Below are 20554 nucleotides of genomic sequence, written 5' to 3'. Positions count from 1 at the left end.
TCTGCTCACCTGGGAGACAGTGACACCCGCCATCACCTGGGGCATTGGTGGGGCCCACCTGGGGAGGAGGGTCTGTGTGTGGGACCCTGATCCACCAGCTCTGGGGCTCTGGGGACATAAGCCATCTGGAGGCTGTGCCCCCTCGCCCTGAACCCAGCCCTGCAACTTCCACAGAAATACACTGAGGAGGTGCTGCCAGCCACAGATCCTTCGCAGCCACCCCCACCGTCCCTGCAGCACTTCCTGGAGCAGCCGGTGGAACGGGTCCAGCAGTACCAGGCCCTCCTCAAGGTAGGCACGGCTGGCCAGGGGCTGCGGGGCCACCCCCATGCCCAGCCACCCCAGGTCTCGCCCTGACCCGCCGTCTCCCCCAGGAGCTGATCCGCAACAAGGCGCGGAATGGACAGAACTGTGCACTGCTGGAGCAGGCCTATGCAGTGGTGTCGGCCCTGCCGCAGCGTGCCGAGAACCAGCTGCACGTGTCGCTCATGGAGAACTACCCGGGCACCCTGGAGGCTCTAGGCGAGCCCATCCGCCAGGTCTGGGGCTGGGGGTGCAGTGGAGGGCCTGGGCAGGTGGCCAGGGCTTGTGGAGGCTGGACTCCAGGCTGGGCCTGGCTGACCACAGGCTCACCACTCTCCCAGGGCCACTTCATTGTGTGGGAGGGGACACCGGGTGCGCGGATGCCGTGGAAGGGCCACCACCGGCATGTCTTCCTGTTCCGCCATCACCTGGTGGTCTGCAAGCCCAAGCGGGACTCACGCACTGACACCTTCAGCTATGTCTTCCGGAACATGATGAAGGTTTGCAGGGTGCCAGCGGAGCCTGGGTGGGCAGAGGGAGGCCATGCAGGATGTGCGGGCAGGTGGAGGCTGCTGGCCGGTCCTGCAGCCCTGTCCTGGGTGACCATGGCTCAGCCTGCATCCGGGTGCTCAGCCTGCATTCTCCCCCCACAGCTGAGCAGCATCGACCTGAACGACAAGGTGGAGGGCGATGACCGTGCCTTCGAGGTTTGGCACGAGCGGGAGGACTCAGTACGCAAGTACCTGCTGCAGGCGCGGACGGTCATCACCAAGAACTCCTGGGTGAAGGAGATCTGTGGCATCCAGCAGCGCCTGGCCCTGCCCGTGTGGTGTGAGTGCCTGGGCTCATGAAGCGAGGCTGGATGGGAGGCTGAACCTTTCAGCCTGGCTGTCTGGCTTGCAGGCACCCAGGTTGGCAGGTCCTGAGCCCTGGCGCCCTGCCCCTACCTGGGCAGGCACAAGGGAAGGGGCTCGATTCTGGGGCAAGTGGCTCTCTCTACCCTTGGTTAGCCCAGCCTCTTGGGAGCCCTTAGTCAGAGTGTAGGGCTGGCCCTGACCAGAATTGAGGGGAGCCTCGAGGTTCACTCGGGGCTTTCCAGCACAAGGCAGGTGCCCAGACAGTGTTAGGAATGTGAAGGGCCCAGAAGTCCCTCGCTTAGAACAGGAGAGAGGATCCCATTTCAACATGCCCTCTTTTTCCACAGTCCCTACCACTCCCCAGTATACAGCCAACCTGTGTTGCTCACCTTAATGCCCATCCAGGCCCTAGTGTGGTACTATGGATAAAGGCTCACAAGGGGTGGTATCTGTTGCAGCCACATCCTTGGTCATGGGGCTCTGGCCCTGCCAGGTGTGCACCTGAGGGGACGGGTGAGTGCTCCAGGCCCTGTGTATGTATCCCCAGGCCCCCCGGAATTTGAAGAGGAGCTGGCCGACTGCACGGCTGAGCTGGGCGAGACAGTCAAACTAGCCTGCCATGTGACGGGCACACCCAAGCCCATCGTGAGCTGGTACAAAGGTAGGCATTTGGGGGCCAGTGGATACTGATCTTGCAACAAGCAAGAGCTGCCCAGAGGGAATCAGGCTGGGCAGGGGACCAGGGATCCAGGGTGGGGTCTGGCTGAGGGGCTGGACACAAGAGACAGGCCTCCTGTTCCAGTCTCCTGTTCCTGAATCAAAGACAGGCTGGCCAGTGTGCACAGGTGGATGAGGTGGGACAGAGGCGGAGGCTGCTTAGGTATGCATCGTGTTTCTGACGCAGTGACTCTGCCCACCACCGAATCTCACTCATGAGCTCTCTCATTTGACATGTTTGTGCTGAGTGCCCAGGTACCATCCCAGGTGCAGGGAAGGTGCAGTGAACAGGCAGATCAACCTTGTCCAAGGAGGCTGACCTTCTAGGCGAGGAGACAGATGACAAGCACATAGACAAGTGTGTAATATTTGTGACCAGCCAGAGAAATAAGGCAGAGTGAAGGGCAGAGAGTATTCATCATGCAGACATGTTGGAGGAACTCCAAATAGGCAGTGAGGCTCCAGGAGGACAGGGGAGGGGGAGGCGCTGAGGCAGGTGCAGTGGGGAATGAGGCTGGGGAATGCTGGGCCTTGAGGGCTGCCGTGTGGGTCTCAGATTTGACTCTGTGTGTGATGGGAGCTGCAAAGTTTGGGGGTCCCCAGGAACACTGAGGTCAGGAGCCCAAGACCATTCTCACTGGACACGAACTGCAAGGTTGGGGGTCCCATAACCGCCTTCAGGTTCAGTGATTCACTAGGACTCACAGAACTCAGCAGAGCCGTTCCACTCAGGGTTCTGGTTTACTGCAGTAAAAGGGAAGAGGCACATGGGGTGGGGTCCAGTTGGGGATCCAGGTATGGTCCAGATGTCCCCCCAGTGGAGTTGTGTGGACATGCCTGTTTCTGTCAGTACAGATGTGTGCCATCACACAGAGTGTGGCCAACCAGGGACGCTCACTTGTTGAGCCTTGTTGTCCAGGGTTTCTGTTGGGGCATTCACGTAGGCTGACTACCTGCATGGCTGACCTCAATCTCTGGCCCCTCTGAGGTCAAGCTGATGCAGTATGGCCTAAATCAGAGTGTGGCATAGACCATCTGGCGTGGTCCAGGTTCCCAGGTAAACCAAGATACTCTTACTAGGCCTCACCTGGCTGGCAGGTAGGTCTCCTCCGGGCTGGCAGGTAAATCCTGAATCCTTAGTTCAGTCCCAGTAGCCGAGTCCAGTCCTGGTTTTGGAGGAGCTGTCCCAGGGAAGTCAGTCCTCCTGTCCTGCTTGTTCACAGCCAGCTGGGGCATTTGTTCACCCACGAATGGCTAAGAATGGGGATGGAGAAGACATGCAGGGGCACTTTGCTGGGACATGAAAGAGAGGCCGTCCCAGTCCCACTGTCAGAGCTTCAGGCCAGAGTCAGTGGAGCAGCAGCTGGTCCCCCGCAGCAGCCTGGGGATCATCCTTCCGGGGTCTGTGGGGTCCTGGCGTCTGTGGAGCTCCCTTCCCAGCTGCCTCACAGAGCCCATATGTAGTGCAGCTCCATTTCCCTGCCATCCCTTCTCACACCCCAAACTTCTGTGACGATGTGTCCAGAGAGACAAAGCCATCCCATAAAAGTTATTTAGAAGTAAGAATGAGCCTCTCAGCTGCCACCTTTCAGCTGGGCTGCCCCCAGGAAAGTGTGCCCGCCGGGCTGCGTCTGAGGGGAATGAGGGATGCACCATGCCCAGGAACAGTCAGAGTGGGATCCCAGGTTCCCAGCTGTATCCAGACAATCCACTGTCCCTTTCATCTTGACCATTACCCTGTGAGCAACTTGCAGGCTTTCACCCCTCTGAGGACAGCTGTGTCCAGTGAGTAGAGGAAGCAAGGGACAGTCAGACGGTCAATTCATGCTGGGCAGCTTCTGTGAGAGACGACACAGGTTCTCAAACCTCAGGTGGTCCAGGCAGCGTACACAGCCATGTGGTGTGGCCAGAGCTGGCCGTTCAACGACCCAAAGCAGCATCTCAGTTGGAAACACCACAGATGGCCCTGAGAGGCACCCATCTGCCAGATGGGGGGTCCACCCCAAGTGATGTGCACCCCCGTCATCTCAGAGCCTCTCTCGGCAGTCCCCTGTCTGGCATGCACTGGAAGTCAGTGCCACGTGCAGTGCAACGGCTCCACACAGGAACCCTGGTGGGAGCCCTATCAGTGGCCTCACTTTGCCTCCATGGTTCATGGACCCAAGGAAGGGTGTCTTCAACCCACCTGTCTATAGCCTGTTAAGTGTCAAACCACATAGCCAGGGCGTTCACAACATCTCAAGGTCAGTGAGCACATAACCTTTGCCAGGAAAAGTAGCATCTGGCAGGAGAAATCAGACTCACCAGCCAGCAAACATGTCATTCATTTGGCAGAAGCTTGAGTGTCGGGGGAGAGGGCCAAGTCCTGATCCATGCTCCCCGCCCCAGGGGGCAGCCAGCAGGGAGCAGAGAGCACCAGCGATGTGTATTAGAGATCATGCCCACGCGAATGCAGGGACCTCTGGTCTTGGTCCTTGCATGCCAGCAGGAAGGAAAAGCGGGTGGCTGGAATGCCCAGGACTCCCACCAGGAGCTGTTAGCCTGCACAGCAGACCCTATTACAGCCACCCTGTCCAAGCCAGCTGGAGCCACAGGACCAGTGACTGGATTGGGCTGGTGACAATCTCCTGCCAGCCACCACTCTCTCTGGCTGTTGATTTTGGACTCGGCCTCTCTCGTTAGCTTGGCTCCTTTCACATCACCCAGGAGGCCTGGAACTTCCTTTCTCCTCCTGGGGTCCTGTTGGCAATCGTGGGACGTGACACGTTGCTGGGCTGGACCTGGTTACATGCTCTATAGCCACCTATCCAAGTGTAGGGTGTCCCCACCCTTGTGTGGAGCAGGGAATTCTGAACAGAGGTAGAAGCCACAGTCATAGCACCCTGACTTGACCCCAAGGTGACATTACTTTTCCTGCTCTCTGGGAACCTTGCTCACATCCTATCAGTGGAATCAGATGCCTGTGTCCAGCAGAGCCATCAAAATCTAAGTTCTCCCCCTGCCTCAGGTGCCTGGCATATCAGATGGGCATGTAGGGCCTCTGGTCCCTCTGGGCACAGGGAGACGAAGGCCCACTTCTGATTTTTTTTTTTTTTTTGCGGTACACGGGCCTCTCACTGTTGTGGCCTCTCCCGTTGCGGAGCACAGGCTCCGGACGCGCAGGCTCAGTGGCCATGGCTCACGGGCCCAGCCACTCAGCGGCATGTGGGATCCTCCCGGACCGGGGCACAAACCTGTGTCCCCTGCATCGGCAGGCGGACTCTCAACCACCGTGCCACCAGGGAAGCCCCATCTTCTGATTATTTTTCTCTTAAACAGAGGTGAAGGTGGAGGACGAGGAAGGGGCCAGAGATGGAACAAGACACACTTCCATAGCTCAGTAATATCCAGTGTTTTGGGCTCACTCAAAGCCCTAAATGGGGCAGCAAGATTGTCACTACTGATCCCATCTCTTTTAACTTCAGGGACCGCTTGACTTAAAAACCACATCACATTGTTCTCAGGGGCTCTGTGCCCCTTGCCTGGCTGGGGTTGAACTTGCATGGTGGTGACCTTTTGGATGGGGTCCACTTAGCAGGGGTTTCCACTGGCCCAGAGCCATGGTAACACCTCCCATCCTCTTTCTGGGTCTTCCCATAAGGGCTGAGTGAGTTTTCCAAGGAGGCAGGGCCACCTGTCAGGAAGCACTTACATCTCTTTGGATCACCTTCTCCAATGTGTCACCAGCATTCTAGACACCATCCAGGTGCCACGAGCCCATGTGCCAGCTATTGATGGTTCCCCGTAGAGGTTTGTCTATATCAGGGAGCTGTCCCGAGCCAGGGTTCACAGCAAACACTGAGGTCCTTTACTGTTAACTCTAAAAGAATGCTGCACATGTTTGGTGCCCATGCCTCTCATCCCTGAGTTCTAGCCCTGCTCCTACCTGCATTCTGCCCATCAGGATTGGTGATGGCTCTCTCTTTGCACCCGGTGTAGGTGTGTGTTTCTGTGACTGGGGTAAGAAGGGAATGGAACCTTCCTGGGACTCAGCATGGGTTCTAACATTTGTTGGGGAGTGGGGCTGACCTGAGGCTGAACCAGCAGTGTCCCCGCTGCAAGGAAAGAGTACATCAACCAAGGCACTATTCAAGTGTCTGTCTCTGAGCCCACTTCTCCGTGCTCAGATTGCAGCCACCTGTTCAGTTTCTCTCCGTTCACAGCAAACAGCTGTTTCCTGCCCAGCTGACCATGAAGTGTGGTCAGTATGTTCACCACTGATTCCTGTGGACCTCCCTCATGTTCTGTTAACTGGCCCATGGGCCACTTTCTTCCTCTCTTGGGATGCTGTGTCTCTAACAGGTATCCCTTCCTCGCTGCCAAAATTGCAGATCAGAAACGGTGAGATGTTTCTTGGCTTGCAAGCCAGCAAGCCAGCCTACCAGCCAGATACAAACAAAAGACACAAGACCCCAGGTCAGAGACAAAGGCTGTTTCTCACAGCAAAAGCAGCATGGGCTGCCCATGCCTTGATCTCCACATCCAGGGACCAGATGTCAGCTTCATGCAGTGGGTTGTACCACAAGAGAGAACCCCCAAGTTTTAGGACATGCTGAGCTTTTCTGGGGCTACGGGCACATCTTCCCATCCTTCCCTCTGGAGCAAGAAGTGACTTATGGCCCTGGAAGACAAGCAAATGTCTCATAGGGAAGGAAGGTGAGGGCTTGTTCCTGCTGCCCTGGATGGCTCCTGGGGTGTCAGTGCTGGTGGTAGGTGTCTTTGCCCAGAGGATCTGACTGTGCAGGAATCCCAGAAGTCCATGGAGAATTGTCTTCTGACAGCAAGATGAAGACTGAGATTTGACCACAGATTGACAGTGTCACCGGTAGCCTTGCCAAGGGCTGTTTTGTGTGCGAGGTGAAAGCCAAGAGGTGTGGGTTTGGGAAAGGATGGAAAGGGAAGCACCTGGAGACAGAGAGTGAGAACAACTCTTTCCTGGAATTATCATACAGGGGCACAGAGAAATGAGGTGGTAGCTGGAGGCTTTTGGGGGGATATATTTTTAAATTGTTTCTTAAGGTTCCCTGTGAATCAGAAGTCAAGGTGCTGCTTATGAACTGTTATAACTTAAACAACCTTGTTCAGAAAGTACAGAGCTATTGGAAAGTGTTCATCTATGAAATTTTACATATTTATGGAGGAAAGAATTCTTTGTAGTGAAAGATGCACATCTCACCATCCCTCTCCCAGATAAGAAATGTGTTACAGCTGGACATGTTAGATGGGCATTTGGATGAGGGTGATTAAAGAAGTGGGTGGGGGCTTCCCTGGTGGCGCAGTGGTGGAGAGTCCGCCTGCCGATGCAGGGGACACGGGTTCGTGCCCTGGTCCGGGAAGGTCCCACATGCCGCGGAGCCGCTGGGCCTGTGAGCCATGGCCGCTGAGCCTGCGTGTCCGGATCCTGTGCTCCACAGCGGGAGAGGCCACAACAGTGAGAGGCCCGCGTACCACAAAAAAAAAAAAAAGAAAGAAATGGGTGGTGTCCGAGTATGTCTACTAGGTGGGGTCAGTACCTTGGAGGCCCCTGGATAGTTGCAGAATCATTGGTGAGGTGATTGAGGGTCTGGTTATCAGAAGGAGATGTCCTCTCCTTGGGTTTGGGTCCTCCAGCCCGGCCCCTGCCTCCAGCTAAGAGCCTGCCTTTAAGAGGCTACACCGTGCCCAGTGAGGTCTGGGGAAGTAGATGGGGGGCGGTGCGCCACGTCTCCATCCAGGGCTCCAGGTCAGCTTGGCTGGCTAGACCCCTGGCAGGGAACCCACACTGGCTCTTGTGTTGCAGGGGCAGCCTCCTCCATCAAACCCTGCGACTGTGACCCCCAGGCAGGCCCAGTCTCTTGTCTCTGATAGGGTTCCCTCTGTGACGGCCCTCCTCTCCTTTCCAGATGGGAAGCCAGTGGACGTGGACCCTCATCACATCCTCATTGAAGACCCTGATGGCTCGTGTGCCCTCATCCTGGACAACCTGACTGGTGTCGACTCTGGCCAGTACATGTGCTTTGCAGCCAGTGCTGCTGGCAATGCCAGCACCCTGGGCAAGATCTTGGTGCAAGGTGAGCCCTGGGGAGAAGGCCAGAGTGTGAGTGCCCAGGCCCCACCCTCTGGGCATTGGAAGGGTATCAGCCCTCATGGGGGGGCACGGGCCTGTGGGTGGAGCTAGCAGGGGGTGGGTGTGAACATCTTACTGAGATCGGGGGACTTGCTGGTGGGCATGGGTTCCAGCTCCGTCATGGTGTCTCTCTCTGTCTCTGTCTCTCTCTGTATCTCTATGTCTCTATCTGTCCATCTCTCTGCCTCCATCTCTTTTTTGTTTCTTTCTCTGTATTTCTGTATCCATTTCTGTGTCTCTCTCCTTCTATCTGTCTCTGTCTCTCTCTGTCTTTTTGTCTCCCTGTATCTCTGTTCCTCTGTCTGCATCTCTCTGTTTCTGTGTCTCTCTCTGTCTATCTCTTTCTCTCTGTGTCTCTGTCTCTTTCTCCATCTCTCAATCTCTGTCTCTCTCCCCTCTCCCCACATTCCCTGGACCCTGCAGTCCCGCCTCGGTTTGTGAACAAGGTCCGGGCAGTGCCCTTTGTGGAAGGAGAAGATGCCCAGATCACCTGCACCATCGAAGGTGTCCCACACCCTCAGATCAGGTGGGCCAGGCAGCTTGGGGCCAGGGTGGAGGTGGGCAGGTGGGCCTGCCCTGGGGCCATCCTGCCTGCCTGAGAAATGAGGGTGGGCAGCCCGTTTGCTGGGTTGGGGTAGGCTGGACACAGAACCTCAGCCTTTCCGATGAGAAGTGGGCGTGATGGGGCTGCAGCACGTTCTGAACACAGCTCTAGCTGCAGCGAGGAGAACAGAGGATGTTGGGTGGGTGGCATCCAAGAGGGATGTAAGGGATGTCCTCTGTAAGGACATCTGGATCTGCAGGGTGGGTGAGGGGAGGGTCCTGAGCATGGGGGACCTGGGGAGACCCCACCTGACCACTCCCGGGGTTGGCTTTAGGTGGTACAAGGATGGGGCCCTGCTGACCCCTGGGGGCAAATACCAGACCCTGAGTGAGCCCCGCAGCGGCCTGCTGGTGTTGGAGATCCGGGCAGCTGGCAAGGAGGACCTGGGCCTCTATGAGTGTGAGGTGAGGAGGGTGGGCCCAGTGGGAGGGGGCTGAGGGGACCTGTCTTGGGGATCCTGCCTGGTTACCACCATTCCTGACCACAATGAGAGAGGGGACAGCAGACCACTGTCACCCACCATCCATGACGAGGGGACAGCAGGCCACTGTCACCCACCGTCCATGACGAGGGGACAGCAGGCCACTGTCACCCACTGTCCATGTTGAGAAGACAGGGACGGAGGAGGCGGGCCCTGGGTGGAGCCCCCTCAGTCCTCGTGGCCCGGGGGGAACTGGCAATTGTCTGGGGAAGGTGTGTGCTGGCTGTGGTTCTTCCTGGCTGCTAGCTACTGCTGCTGCCGGCAGCCTTCACGGGTGAAGTGTGGGGGCTGCTCCGCATGGCAACTCTCAGGGAAAAAATGGACCCATGTCAGCTCTGGACCTGTGCTGTCCATTTCGGTCACTGTTGTCCACACACAGTGATTTAAATTTAAATCAGTTAAAGTTAACTCTAGGTGAAGATTCACTTCTATTTCAAGTACTCAGAGCCCACGTGGCCACTACACTGGACAGAGCAGATAGTGTCCCCACCATCACAGGAAGCTCCTGGTCAGTGCTGGGGACACAGTGGCTCGCCCGGTACCCTTTTCCCTGTGGTCAGGCTCTGCAGCTCTAGGAACAGCCGTGGTGGGCCCCCCATGCTACAGCTGGCCTGTACGGCCTCCAAGAGACTGCCCAGGCCCCCTGGGGAGCCACGGGCTCTAAGTGAGCCTCTGCTGTCTGCCCTGCAGTTGGTGAACCGGCTGGGCTCCAAACGGGGCGGCGCGGAGCTGTTCATGCAGAGCCCGGCGCTGCAGGCCCGAGAACAGCACCACGTGGAGCAGCTCGCTGCCGTGGAAGGTGAGTGCTTCCTCTGCCAGTCTCAGCCTGGGCTGGACCCGCCATATGCCTGGGCGTGCCAGGTGGGGTGAAACCATCAGCGCCTCTAATCAGAGCACACTTCCTGGATGAGGGGAAGCAAGGACGGAGGAGGGGATTCAGAGGTTGAGGGGCAAGCACTGGTTGCCAGTTCTTGACTGGAGCAGCATGTATGTGGGCCGGAGGAGGGTGGGCTGTGAACCCAGAGCCTGGGGAAGGCTGGAGGGGCAGTCCGAGGGGCTGGGGGTGGGGCCCTAAGCCCTGCTCACCATCCCTGGGGGAATAACAAGTGCATACAAAGCCCAGACCTGGGTCCTGAGCAGCCTGCCAGGCAGTGGTCGGAGGGGTATTATAGGATGGGTGGCAGGGATGGTAAGAGGGATGGCTCCACAGAAGCAGGCTGCTGGATACCAACTTGGCTCCTGGGAGAGGGAACAGGTGTCAGGGGCCTGATCCTTCCACACTGGGTGGGGCTGGCTGAGGAAAAGAGAGAATGCCGTGGCTTGGCCTCCCTGGCCTGGCTTGGACCAGGCTGCAAGGGGTCTCGGCTGCAGAATGGGCCTCATTAGGGAGCCGTGTGCTCCTGGGCAGGAGGTGAAGGGTGGCAAGATGCCACACTCCTCCACTCACGCTTGGCTCCAGGGTCCCAGCTGGGCCCAGCCCGGGGATGGCCCAGGGCAGGCAGCAGCCCCAGGGAGAGTTTCTCCCAGTCTGAACTGCCTCACCTGGACGGGGCTACCAGGACAGATGTTGAGCCTCCCATCCTCGGGGGCATGCAAGCAGAAGCTGCACCAAAAAAGCTGGTGGAGCTGCAGCTCTCACAGTAGGATGGGCTGGGAGATATGTGTCCTCCCAAGTCCTGAAAGTTGGCTTCTCTGATGCCTTGAGCCACTGGATCAATCCCTCCCAGGGCCCAACGTGCAGGGGCTGCTGTCTGTCTGGACCCTCACAGAGCCGGCCACCTGGCGCCAGGAGCTCAGCCTTGGGGCCTTTGATGCCCTCTAGGGACTCTTCCTTCCCTCGTGGGCAGGGATCCTGTTCCTCAAGCCCCAAAGGGCACTGGTCAAGCCGGTTCCCATCGGAGGGCCCCATGGCATCTGCCGGCACCTCTATCCTGCCCTGTGGCATCTTACGTCGGACAGAGCAGGGCTCAGCATGCACCTCAGCGCACCCTCTCGACTGGTGACAAGCACGTCCTACAGAGCTATTTACTTCATTGTCATGATGGGTCTCTGTCAAGGTCCCGTGGACACAGGGTGTGGAGGACGGGCGGCCCACCTGTGCCGGAAGTGGCCTTCGTGCCTCATGAGGAGAGGCCAGTCTTCACAGACCCTGGAAACCGAGCCCGCTGCCTCCTGCTTCCTAACCCTATCCTGCCGCTTCATCATTAACCCGGCGGCTCTGCAGCCAGAACGGGCCCTGGCTGGCCCTGTGGGGTGGGGCGCTGCCCTTTCGCTTGTGAAGCTGCGCAGGGCCAGGAGCCGCACTTTGCACAGCTGCACCCCTTCCACAGCCGGCACTCACTGGAGCCCAGAGCCCACCTGGTGGCAGGTTAGGTCAGGAACAAAGGTGCCAGGAATGTAGCAGCCCACAGGTGCCCTAGCCACCACCCCCAAAAGCAACAGAATGAGGCCCCTGTCAGGGAGGGTGAGGCAAGGAGCCCTGGATCTCTCACTGCTTGGCCTACAGACCACAACAAGTTGGTGCTCTCTGGGCCCGACTACGTCTAAACACACAGGATGTTTTGTCTGGATCCCATTCTCTCTTCCAGTGGACTCGCCTCTCTCCAGGAGGCAGCTTGCACAAGCACATATGGGCACACACACGTGTGCATGCAGACACACATATTAGCATGGACACACACAAACACGCACAGTAAGTGTGGCTCCCAAGTGCCATACAGACACAGCTAGTACATTTACTTCACGTTCATCTAACTGGAGACGAGGTTAAGATACCCACAGTCATCTAAGGGAAGTTCTTTTTCTATGTGGCACTGCAACAGAGCAGAAAATCCCATCGACCAGGGACTAGGAGGCTGTGTGCCCTAGGCCATGCCACTTGACTTTTTTGAGACTTCCCCTCAATTTTCCCCACAGGATGGCGAGAGGGACTGTTGAGATGTATGGGTGCTGGTAGCTGGTGGGCTGCCTGCTATCCAGCTGGGCAAGGCTGGGAGAGGCATCTCTGTGCCAAGCCTCACCCTGTCCAAAAGCTACAGAGAAAGAGGCCTCGAGATGGTGGGGAGTAGTTGCTGCCAGGTCCCCAATGGGTCCCGCCCTGTCCCTGGGACGTGGGTCCCCTATCAGCAAAATGGGAACCACAGGCCATATCCTGCTGGCTCCAGCGAGGAGGAAAGCTAGGAAAGTCAAGAGACAGTTGAATTTGTGGGGTGCTCCTATGGGAAGACCTAGGTTTCCCTGCTCACTCAGAGCTCAGGACCCTGCTCAGGGATCCTCAAGTCACTCCCAGAGGGACTTCTGTGGTCTCATGCCACAGGACTCAGATGTGCTACCTCTAGGCCTCTGGAGTCATTCTGCCCTGGAGAGACGCCCTTTGGTCTTTAGATTTTTTTGTGAAATAGGCACCAGCCACCCCGGTCCCAGTTTAGCTATCAGCCACAGGCCATTCATTTTCCCTCTCTAGGCCTCGGTTTCTATGAAAAGTGGAACTTCAGGCCTGACAAGTTCACAGGGCTCCCTGGGCACATGGGCTGAAGGAAAAGCTTGGATTTCTGTGTGGGCAGCCTAGACAGAGCCCTTACTCTCCTTGAAGCTCCTGCAAGAACCCCTCAAGAGGAATTCTTCCCTCACGTGGGACACACTGTTATCACAACTTCTCATTCCCCAGCCACTCAAGGCAGGCATTATCACCTCCATTTCAAAGATGAGGGACCTGGGACTCTAAGCTGAGACATTCCGACCAGGGCCACACAGTCAGGCAGGGTTTGGATCCGGTTTCCTAAGCTGAGCAGGTTACAACACTGCCATGCCACTCAGAGAGCTCAGCCCCCAAACACCGGCTGATCTGTAACCCTCGCTATTCCGACTGTTTTCTTTGTAGTCACTGAGCAGGAGACTAAAGTCCCCAAGAAAACCGTCATCATGTAAGTGCAGGCGTGTTCCTAACCTTCCTTCTGACTGCAGTGCTCCCTGCATGCCCACTAACCTCCCTGGACCTTGCCTGTGGAGCTTGGCCCCTTGCTTGTCTGACTGCTTGCCCACATGGCCTTTGTTCACCACGCAGACTGCCAGCACCTTGCAGATACTCCCAGGGCATTCACCTCCCCCTGGGCCCTTGGCTACCTTCACACTTCAAAGCTGTCTCTTCCAGGGTCTAAGTACCCTTTTCATGGCCCCGTTGCCTCAGCAGGGTAGACTTAACTCTGTGTACGTCACAGTGGCTCACCCAGGGCTTGGACCCAGAATCATGCCAGTTAGGGGGGAGCAGGGACTGAAAGCTGCTTCCCCCAGTGTACTAGAGGCGGAATGCTACCCTAGGATACCCTAGGGCATTGTCCAATGGAACTTTCTGTGATGATGGAAATAATCTATATTTACACAGCCCACTACAGCAGCTACTAGCCGCATGTGGCTACTTGTCTAGTGTGACTGAAGAACTAGATTTTTAAATTTATTCGATTTTCAACACTTTGAATTTAATTAAAATAGCATAACCATAGTGAACAGCACAGCTCTAGGGCCCTTAGAGGTCTCCAGACTCAGCCTTCACACTAGGAAGATGGGGACACTGAGGTTCAGGGAAGAGAGGAGGCTTGCTGAGGGTGGCTCACAATTGGAAGCCGGCCGAGAACTCATTTCCTCAGTGCCACACCCACTGTCCCATTCTCCATCCTTCAGTGCCTTCAAGGCTGAGGAAAAGCCACACATGTTGTTGATAATTAAATAATACAAGAGGTCCAGAGCTAGGTGAACCCACAGAAGGCAGGATTGGTTTTGACCTGGATAATCTGGAAGGACTTCCAGTAGGAGAGGGGTGAAGCAGATGGGTGGAAGAGCTTGTAAAATCCAGGAGGAAGAAAGACTATGATTTCCTAAAGCCAGGGGACTGGGAGGCTCCAGGATGGGGAACCTCTTAATTCCCCATAGGCATGAGACCTCCTATAGGTGCCTGCAGGTGGTGATACTGCTGGAGAATCCCGTCTTGATAAGCTCCTAGGTTAACCCTTCCGTGACTTTCTCCTTTCTACCCCAAAGCAGATTGCCACCTCACAATAGATGGGTCTGCCTGGGGCAGAAGTAAGTCCCATCCCTGGAGGTATGCAACCATGCCAGAGCTTTACACAGATCACCTCTACATTTCATCTAGGAGGGGAGCATTGTTATTGACATGTTACGGAAGACAAAATGAAGGAGCAGAGATGGGGCCGGGCAGCCCCGCTGAGGAGGCATTAGGGTGTCCTCGTGCTTATGGGAGGCTGGACTAGGTAACTCCCGAGGCATCCTGAAGTCCAGTCTATTCCAGGCTTAGGGAGGTAGCAACCCTCACCCTGCAAGGAAGCGTGTACCCCTTCATCTTGAGGAATGGAGAGAGGCAACTGCCTGGCGCAGCATCCCAGCAAGGGCACTTGCGCCTGCGGCACGGTGAGGGGCTCTAGGGAGCCAAGGGGTACCAGAGAGACCCCTGCCACCTGGCAGCCTCAAGTGCTGTGCCAGTGGCCTCAGAGCAGGGTGCCTACATGCCCTCGTGGGGGCAGCAGTGAGAGGAGCATGGGGGTGCGTTTAGGAGGAGTGATCCAGCTGTCCAGTTCCACTGGACTCACTGTCTCGGCTCAGCAAATCAGGCAGTGTGAGGACAGCAGATGGGGCCTTGCCCAGGTTTGGGCAGTCTCTGACCCAGGGACAAGCCTAGTGCCACTGAGTCTTGCGTGAAGCAGGAAGGCAGGCCTGTGGCCCTGAGTAGACCACGTCTCCGTGCCTCAGCTTCCCCATGAGTCAAGGGGGCATGGTGTTTCCCCTCTACCGGGTGAGGGTTGGAGGAGGCAGGATCTGTACTTGCTATGTACCCCAAGGTGTGGCCACACATCTCTGGGCCCATGCCTGGGAGTAACTGCTCCTGTATGGAGCTGTGAGTTAGACAAAAGCAAAGCTGAACAAGAGACAGACAAAGTCCTAGTCATTGCAGGCAGCTGGTGACAGCACTGAGTTGTCACCATATGCATGCCGGGTCCCTCTGCCTGAGCCCGAGAGGAAATGCAGGTCCTGGGGCCCAGGAGAGCTGTGTGTTACTAAATGTGTTCCTGCTCCCTGCCTATTACCCATTGCACCCTCAGCACCTGGCAAGGTCAGGCGTACTGGTTGGCATAGGAAGGCCTGGGCTGACTGGTGGGCTTCTGACTCTTGGCTCTGGGCAAGTTTCGAGCCCTCTTCATCCTTGTCTGCACCTGTAAAAGGGGGTCAGACCCATCCCCCAGAATTGCTGCAAGGTCCCTGGCCAGCACCCCATGCACACTCACGAGGAAATGGACTTCAGTTCTATCTCCTCTTCCCCTTCCATCCCCCTCCTGTTTTGGGAAATGGAGCCCAAGAGGGAGGCGGACTTGTCTGAGGTCACACAGCCCATGACTGGCCAAGCCATGCCTAGAGCCAGGTGTCCTTGCCGGGCCTCACATCCCCAGACCTGCAGGCCATGAGCACAGGCCACAGGTCAAGACTCTGACATTCCTCCTGCGCCTGCGGCATCAGCTGCCCAGCCTGTCCCTAACCGAGGATCACTGAGGCGCCTGCCGTCTGAGAGCCCCTCTAACCCCCACCACCCTCCTGCCATGTTACAAAGCACAAAGCACTGATGGGATCAACAAGGAGGGCTGTGTGGCTTGCACCCCTTCATTAGCTCTGTAAGGAGGGCTGGTGTCTCCAAAATGAGACAGCCATAAACAGGGAGGGGAGATTGACACATGACGTTACAAACCAGTCTGGGGTTTGGAGGTACCTGCGTGATATAGCATGGGCCTCCCCTGATGCCTCAACCCTCATTTTGAGATCTGTACACTAGAGCCTGAAGTTGGCCAGATGAGACTCTGTGCTTTGTTTCTTTGGTTCTCTGGATGGGGATCTGGAGATCCGGCTTAAGCCCACGTGTAGGAGTTAGTTTATGCAATTTCGCCACTTGTTTGCTTGTACATTAACCTGATCTCTCTCGCTGGCCCGCGAATGTGCTGATGGCAAGGGTGCTGGGTGAGGCTGTGGGTCTCTGTGCCTATCTCCTCTCGGCCCTCTCCCCACAGAGAGGAGACGATTACCACTGTGGTGAAGAGCCCCCGTGGCCGACGCCAGTCCCCCAGCAAGTCTCCCTCCCACTCCTATCACCCTGCCAGCCTGCCCAAGCCAGGCCTGTTGGCCCCTGAGCTGCTGCCCTCGCCAGGAGCCAGCCAATCCTGCAGGCCCGAGGCAGAGCCAGGCTGGAGGCCCACTGTGCCCACTCTGTACGTGACGGAGCCTGAGGCCCACATGTCAGCCCTGCCTGGGGACGCTGGGCCCCAACCCAAATGGGTGGAGGTCGAGGAGACCATTGAAGTTCGGGTGAAGAAGACTGGCTCGACGGGCGCGTCTCTGGCCAGAGAGACGCCTGGCAGCTCGGAGGGGCTTCTCTCCACACTGCCTGGCAGGATGCCTGGAGGAGACCCCAATACAAATAACTCCAACAACAAGCTGTTGACCCAGGAGCCCCCAGCCATGGCCAGTGTGGGCGAGCCCCTAGTCTTCCATGTGGAAACGGGGCCAGAGACCCCTGAGCTTTCCCCTCCCTGGGCTGCTGAAGAGGAGGCACCCCTGGAGGAGACGGAGGAAAGAGGTACCTACCAGATAGAAGATCCCCTGAGTGCCGATGGTCTTCAGGGCCGGGACCCCAAGATCCTCACACACAACGGCCGTGCACTCACACTGGCTGACCTGGAGGATTACGTGCCCCAGGAAGGGGAGACCTTTGGCTGCAGCGGCCCCATGCCCAGTGCTTCCGATGACCCGCCCTGCGAAATCTCAGTGCTTCAGAGAGACATCAGCGAGCCCACCGTGGGGCAGCCCGTCCTGCTCAACGTGGGGCTCCCGCCAGGTTCCCGAACCTCCCCTGGCTTCTTCACACGCATGCCCAGCTCCCGGGAGGTGTTTCCATCAGGGCCGCAGGACCTTGGCCCCAGGGGCATCTCCTTCTGCTTTCAGGAGGCCCGGGCTGGAGGTACCATGTCCCGGAAGCCGTCCTTCTGCACTCAGGTTCAGCGCTCTGTGGACAGTGGCCAGAGCAGCTTCAAAACGGAGGTTTCCACCCAGACGGTCAGCTTTGGGACAGTGGGGGAGACTGTCACCCTGCACATTTGCCCGGATGGGGACGTGGACCCTAGCCCCTCCCAGGGCTGAGGCCAGGACCATCAGGAGCTGGGTGGCTAGGATTGAGATGAGAGACTCTTGGGGCTGGGACACCCCTGACTAAGCTGCCGTGGTTGCAGGGGGCAGCAGAAAGAGGCAAATGGCTTTGGGGCCGAGGACCCTGCCTGGCACCAGCATCAACTCACCTCACAGCTGCCCTGGGTTTTCAACTCAGGAGAGAGTCCCAGAGCTGGCACCCCTCGGACACGTGTGCTCTGACCCTGCCCTGGCTCTCCAACAACTCAGGACACCTCTCTCCCCTTCCTCCCTGGGTGCTTCCTACCTCACAGGACTCGGTCTTCAGCTGAGGACGTTACACACATCTGTGATCTCAGAGTGTACCAAAGCTGCTCTGAGAGCACTGGCCAGAGTGACTCGCAGACTGCAGCTCTGGGTTCGGGGGCTCCAGACACAGGGAAGGCACTTGGGCATCTTTCCTGCTCCGTTCATGAGGCAGTGGTTGCCACATGGGCCCTGTCTGCCCCGGCTTAGGCCCCCGTCCCAGTGGCCAGGCCTGGCACAGCCCTGCCTCTCACCCAGGCTGGGGGTTCCAGCCTCCCTCTCGATAGGGGGCTTCCCCCAAGCCACATCTTACCCGTGAACGTTTTTTCTTGGCCTCCAGGAGACCTGTGTGGGGCCCAGCTCTACAGACCCTCCTAGACCTTTTCTACAGGGTGGACCAGGGTCTCTGTGTGAGAAGCAGCCCCTGTCAGTCGGCCCTGATGATGCTAATAAACTGGTTCCTTGCACTGTCTTTGCTCTGCTCTTTTTTGCTTCTCCACCTGGTGACTCCGATGACTCGGGAGGGAGGGGCCCTCCTGGCCTGGCCCTGGAGACCAACTAGTGGACAGCCCAGGCCCTTTCCATCGACAGCCCTGTGTGGACCCTCAGCATCGACCTGTGGGTCCTGGCTAGTCCTGGGGATCGTGGGTGGAGACGTGATAGTTCGCCTGGCCAGCTTGCTCACATGTGGGCTAAGGGGCTGGTGACAGGTGCACACAGTGTGGCTGGGGCAGCGCATAGCGGTTGCTCCTGCTGGGGGCCTCCTGTGCAGCTGGGTCCTTTGTCAGGACAGACATGGGGGTGTGATGTGTCAGGGGTCCTGATGACCTCCTTGGAGTGGGGAAAGACAGGATGGTTGCCCCAACGCCATAGAGGGCAAACAGATGGCAGCCTGCCCAGTTGCCTCTTCAGCCTGGTGGGCCCTAGGATACAGAAGATCAACAGGAGAGAGGTTCTGGGGCAGGGGAGAGCTCCATAAAGGGGGACCTTCTAGAAATGGAGTGGTGGGCATCTCTGAATGGCCACACGGGGATGGCAGCCAGGTGGAGGAGGGAGCTGCACTGAAGGCTGAGGGCAGGAAGCCGAGACACAGGAGGGTCTGAAGGTTCCCGGGGCTGGCACCAGGTGAGAGTGTAATGGTCTGGGTCAGGCCAGGCTGCAGGTGGAGGGGAGAAAGCTGCTGGGTGGAGGACAGGGGCTGCCCTGGGAGGGCAGGAATGCAGCCTACCCTCTGAGGAGTTCATGGCTCCTGATCTGACATCTGGCTGTCCCTAGCTTCCCTAGACTGTGGGGCTGGGTCCACTTGAGCCTGGGTGACCCAGTACCCTAGGATCCAGAGTGGGCTACAGAGCAAGGCCAGCCCCAGGATGAAGGGATGAGACTAGCTGAGACTGAGGGGCCACCCAGAGTGATGGGTGGGAGTCCAGGCCCAGCTGCCCCTGTAGGAACTGACATTCTTGTGAGGGCATGTGTGTAACACCCTGCGGGTGGACCAGTCTTGAGCTTGCTGCCTGGAGTGCCATCTCCCCTGGCACAGTCTCTGGATCCCTTCTTCTCTCAGGGGCCTCCACCTTCGGCCCTTCCTGCACCCAATGTGTGGCTGGAGCAGGAAGGTGGGAAGGGTTGGCTGGGGTTGGCTCATCTGGGCAGTATCCCACTCCCCGGGCTCAGGCCAACCCTTACTCCTATGCGTGGACCTGCCTTTCCTACAGATGCTGCCATCGCACCCCCAGGTGCTCTGGGGCAAGTGGACCAGGAGACCATATCCATCCAGAGGACACTGATGTGCCCTGAGGCTCCGGGACCCACCACAGGGGAACATACCAGCCCCGGCCCCAGACCTGGGGGGCCACCTGAACTCCAGGAGGCCGGCCAGAATCCCCCAGGAGTGGAGGCTGGGGATGCATCCGGTGAGGCCTGGCAGCAGGCTGAAGGCAAAGTACCACCTGCTTCCAGGACCACCCCCCCCACCCCTAACCTCCCCTCCGTTCTGACACCAACCTTGGTTAATTTGGGTGCCCATCCCATGGGGGTGAACTAGCAGAGCCTGGGGACCCCCGACATTCTGATGGTTCCACATGTTGGGGACCCTGGACAAGGCCCACCCCTCACTCAGCCTGTGAAGCTAGAGGGGTGGATGGGTTCTGGGAGGTCCTTCCCACCCTAAGCATGTCTGTCCCAGGAGCCAAAGGCCTCCTGTGGTCAGCCCTCAGGGGACAGCTTGGGTACCCTGTGCTCCTGGGAAGGTGAGGAGGAAGAGGGAACAGAGAGTGAGAGGAGGAGGAGGGGAGTGAAAGGGGGAGAGAAGGGGAGGGGGGAGGGGAGGGGAGGGGGGAGAGGAGAAGGAGGGAGACCAGGAAGACGAGGGGAATAGGAAGGAACAGTAAGTGAGCAGTGCCCCAGGCAGACCAGACCCCTGGGAATGTGCTATGGGGCCCCTCCCCCCAGCCCAGGGGGCTGAAGTGCACTTGCATGGCTGGAGCTCTAGGTTTGCGGTCAAGGATCCTGTGCTCTTGGAGCCCCTACTCTGGCTGTTCTCCCCTCCTCTGGGCCCTGGAGGTCGATGCAGAGGCAAGTCATGAGGGATTGTCTCCAGCCCTATCCCAGGCTCCGTCTCACTGTGCCCCCTGCCTCCCACCAGGAGAGCCCCAGAAGGTACCGCAACGTCTCTCCCACGAGGGCCTGGAGCAGAACTCTCGGGCACACGCTGAGGTCCAGGAACGCATGGTGCCCATCCGGTAACTTCCCCAGCTGGCTGGGGGATGAGGGGACATCCTGGGGGCAGGGTCGGGCACGGGGACAGGAGAGTAAGGGGTGGAATCACAGCACCCCTGCACTCTCTATACCAGCCCCACCCTAAGCCCAAGGGTAGGGCAGGGAGGAGAGGCCACCCCTGGAGCAAGGGAAGTTGGGGGAGCTCCCTTCTCACCCAGGGCTGGGGCCCCTTTCTGTACATCCCCTCCCAA

The 20554-nt window shown here is 58.0% G+C and overlaps 1 protein-coding gene across 1 annotated transcript in view; it reads left to right on the top strand.

Annotated features, from left to right (window-relative positions):
* Window positions 1-20554, top strand: part of LOC112403294 (obscurin) — a gene marked incomplete at its 5' end in the record, with an annotated part of 111322 nt that overhangs the window by 78654 nt on the left and 12114 nt on the right. The window contains 11 exon segments of the mRNA XM_024750694.1: window positions 175-291; window positions 375-539; window positions 645-803; window positions 957-1134; window positions 1708-1821; window positions 7799-7966; window positions 8446-8548; window positions 8901-9030; window positions 9798-9906; window positions 19301-19498; window positions 20230-20326. Of these exon segments, the coding sequence (XP_024606462.1) occupies window positions 175-291; window positions 375-539; window positions 645-803; window positions 957-1134; window positions 1708-1821; window positions 7799-7966; window positions 8446-8548; window positions 8901-9030; window positions 9798-9906; window positions 19301-19498; window positions 20230-20326 (1538 nt within the window).

The sequence above is a fragment of the Neophocaena asiaeorientalis genome, unplaced genomic scaffold, assembly GCF_003031525.2.
Source record: "Neophocaena asiaeorientalis asiaeorientalis breed wild unplaced genomic scaffold, Neophocaena_asiaeorientalis_V1.1 scaffold742, whole genome shotgun sequence".
In the NCBI taxonomy this organism is placed as follows: Eukaryota; Metazoa; Chordata; class Mammalia; order Artiodactyla; family Phocoenidae; genus Neophocaena; species Neophocaena asiaeorientalis.
The sequence above is the reverse complement of the archived record's forward strand: the minus strand, read 5'-3'. Positions and strand labels throughout refer to the sequence as shown.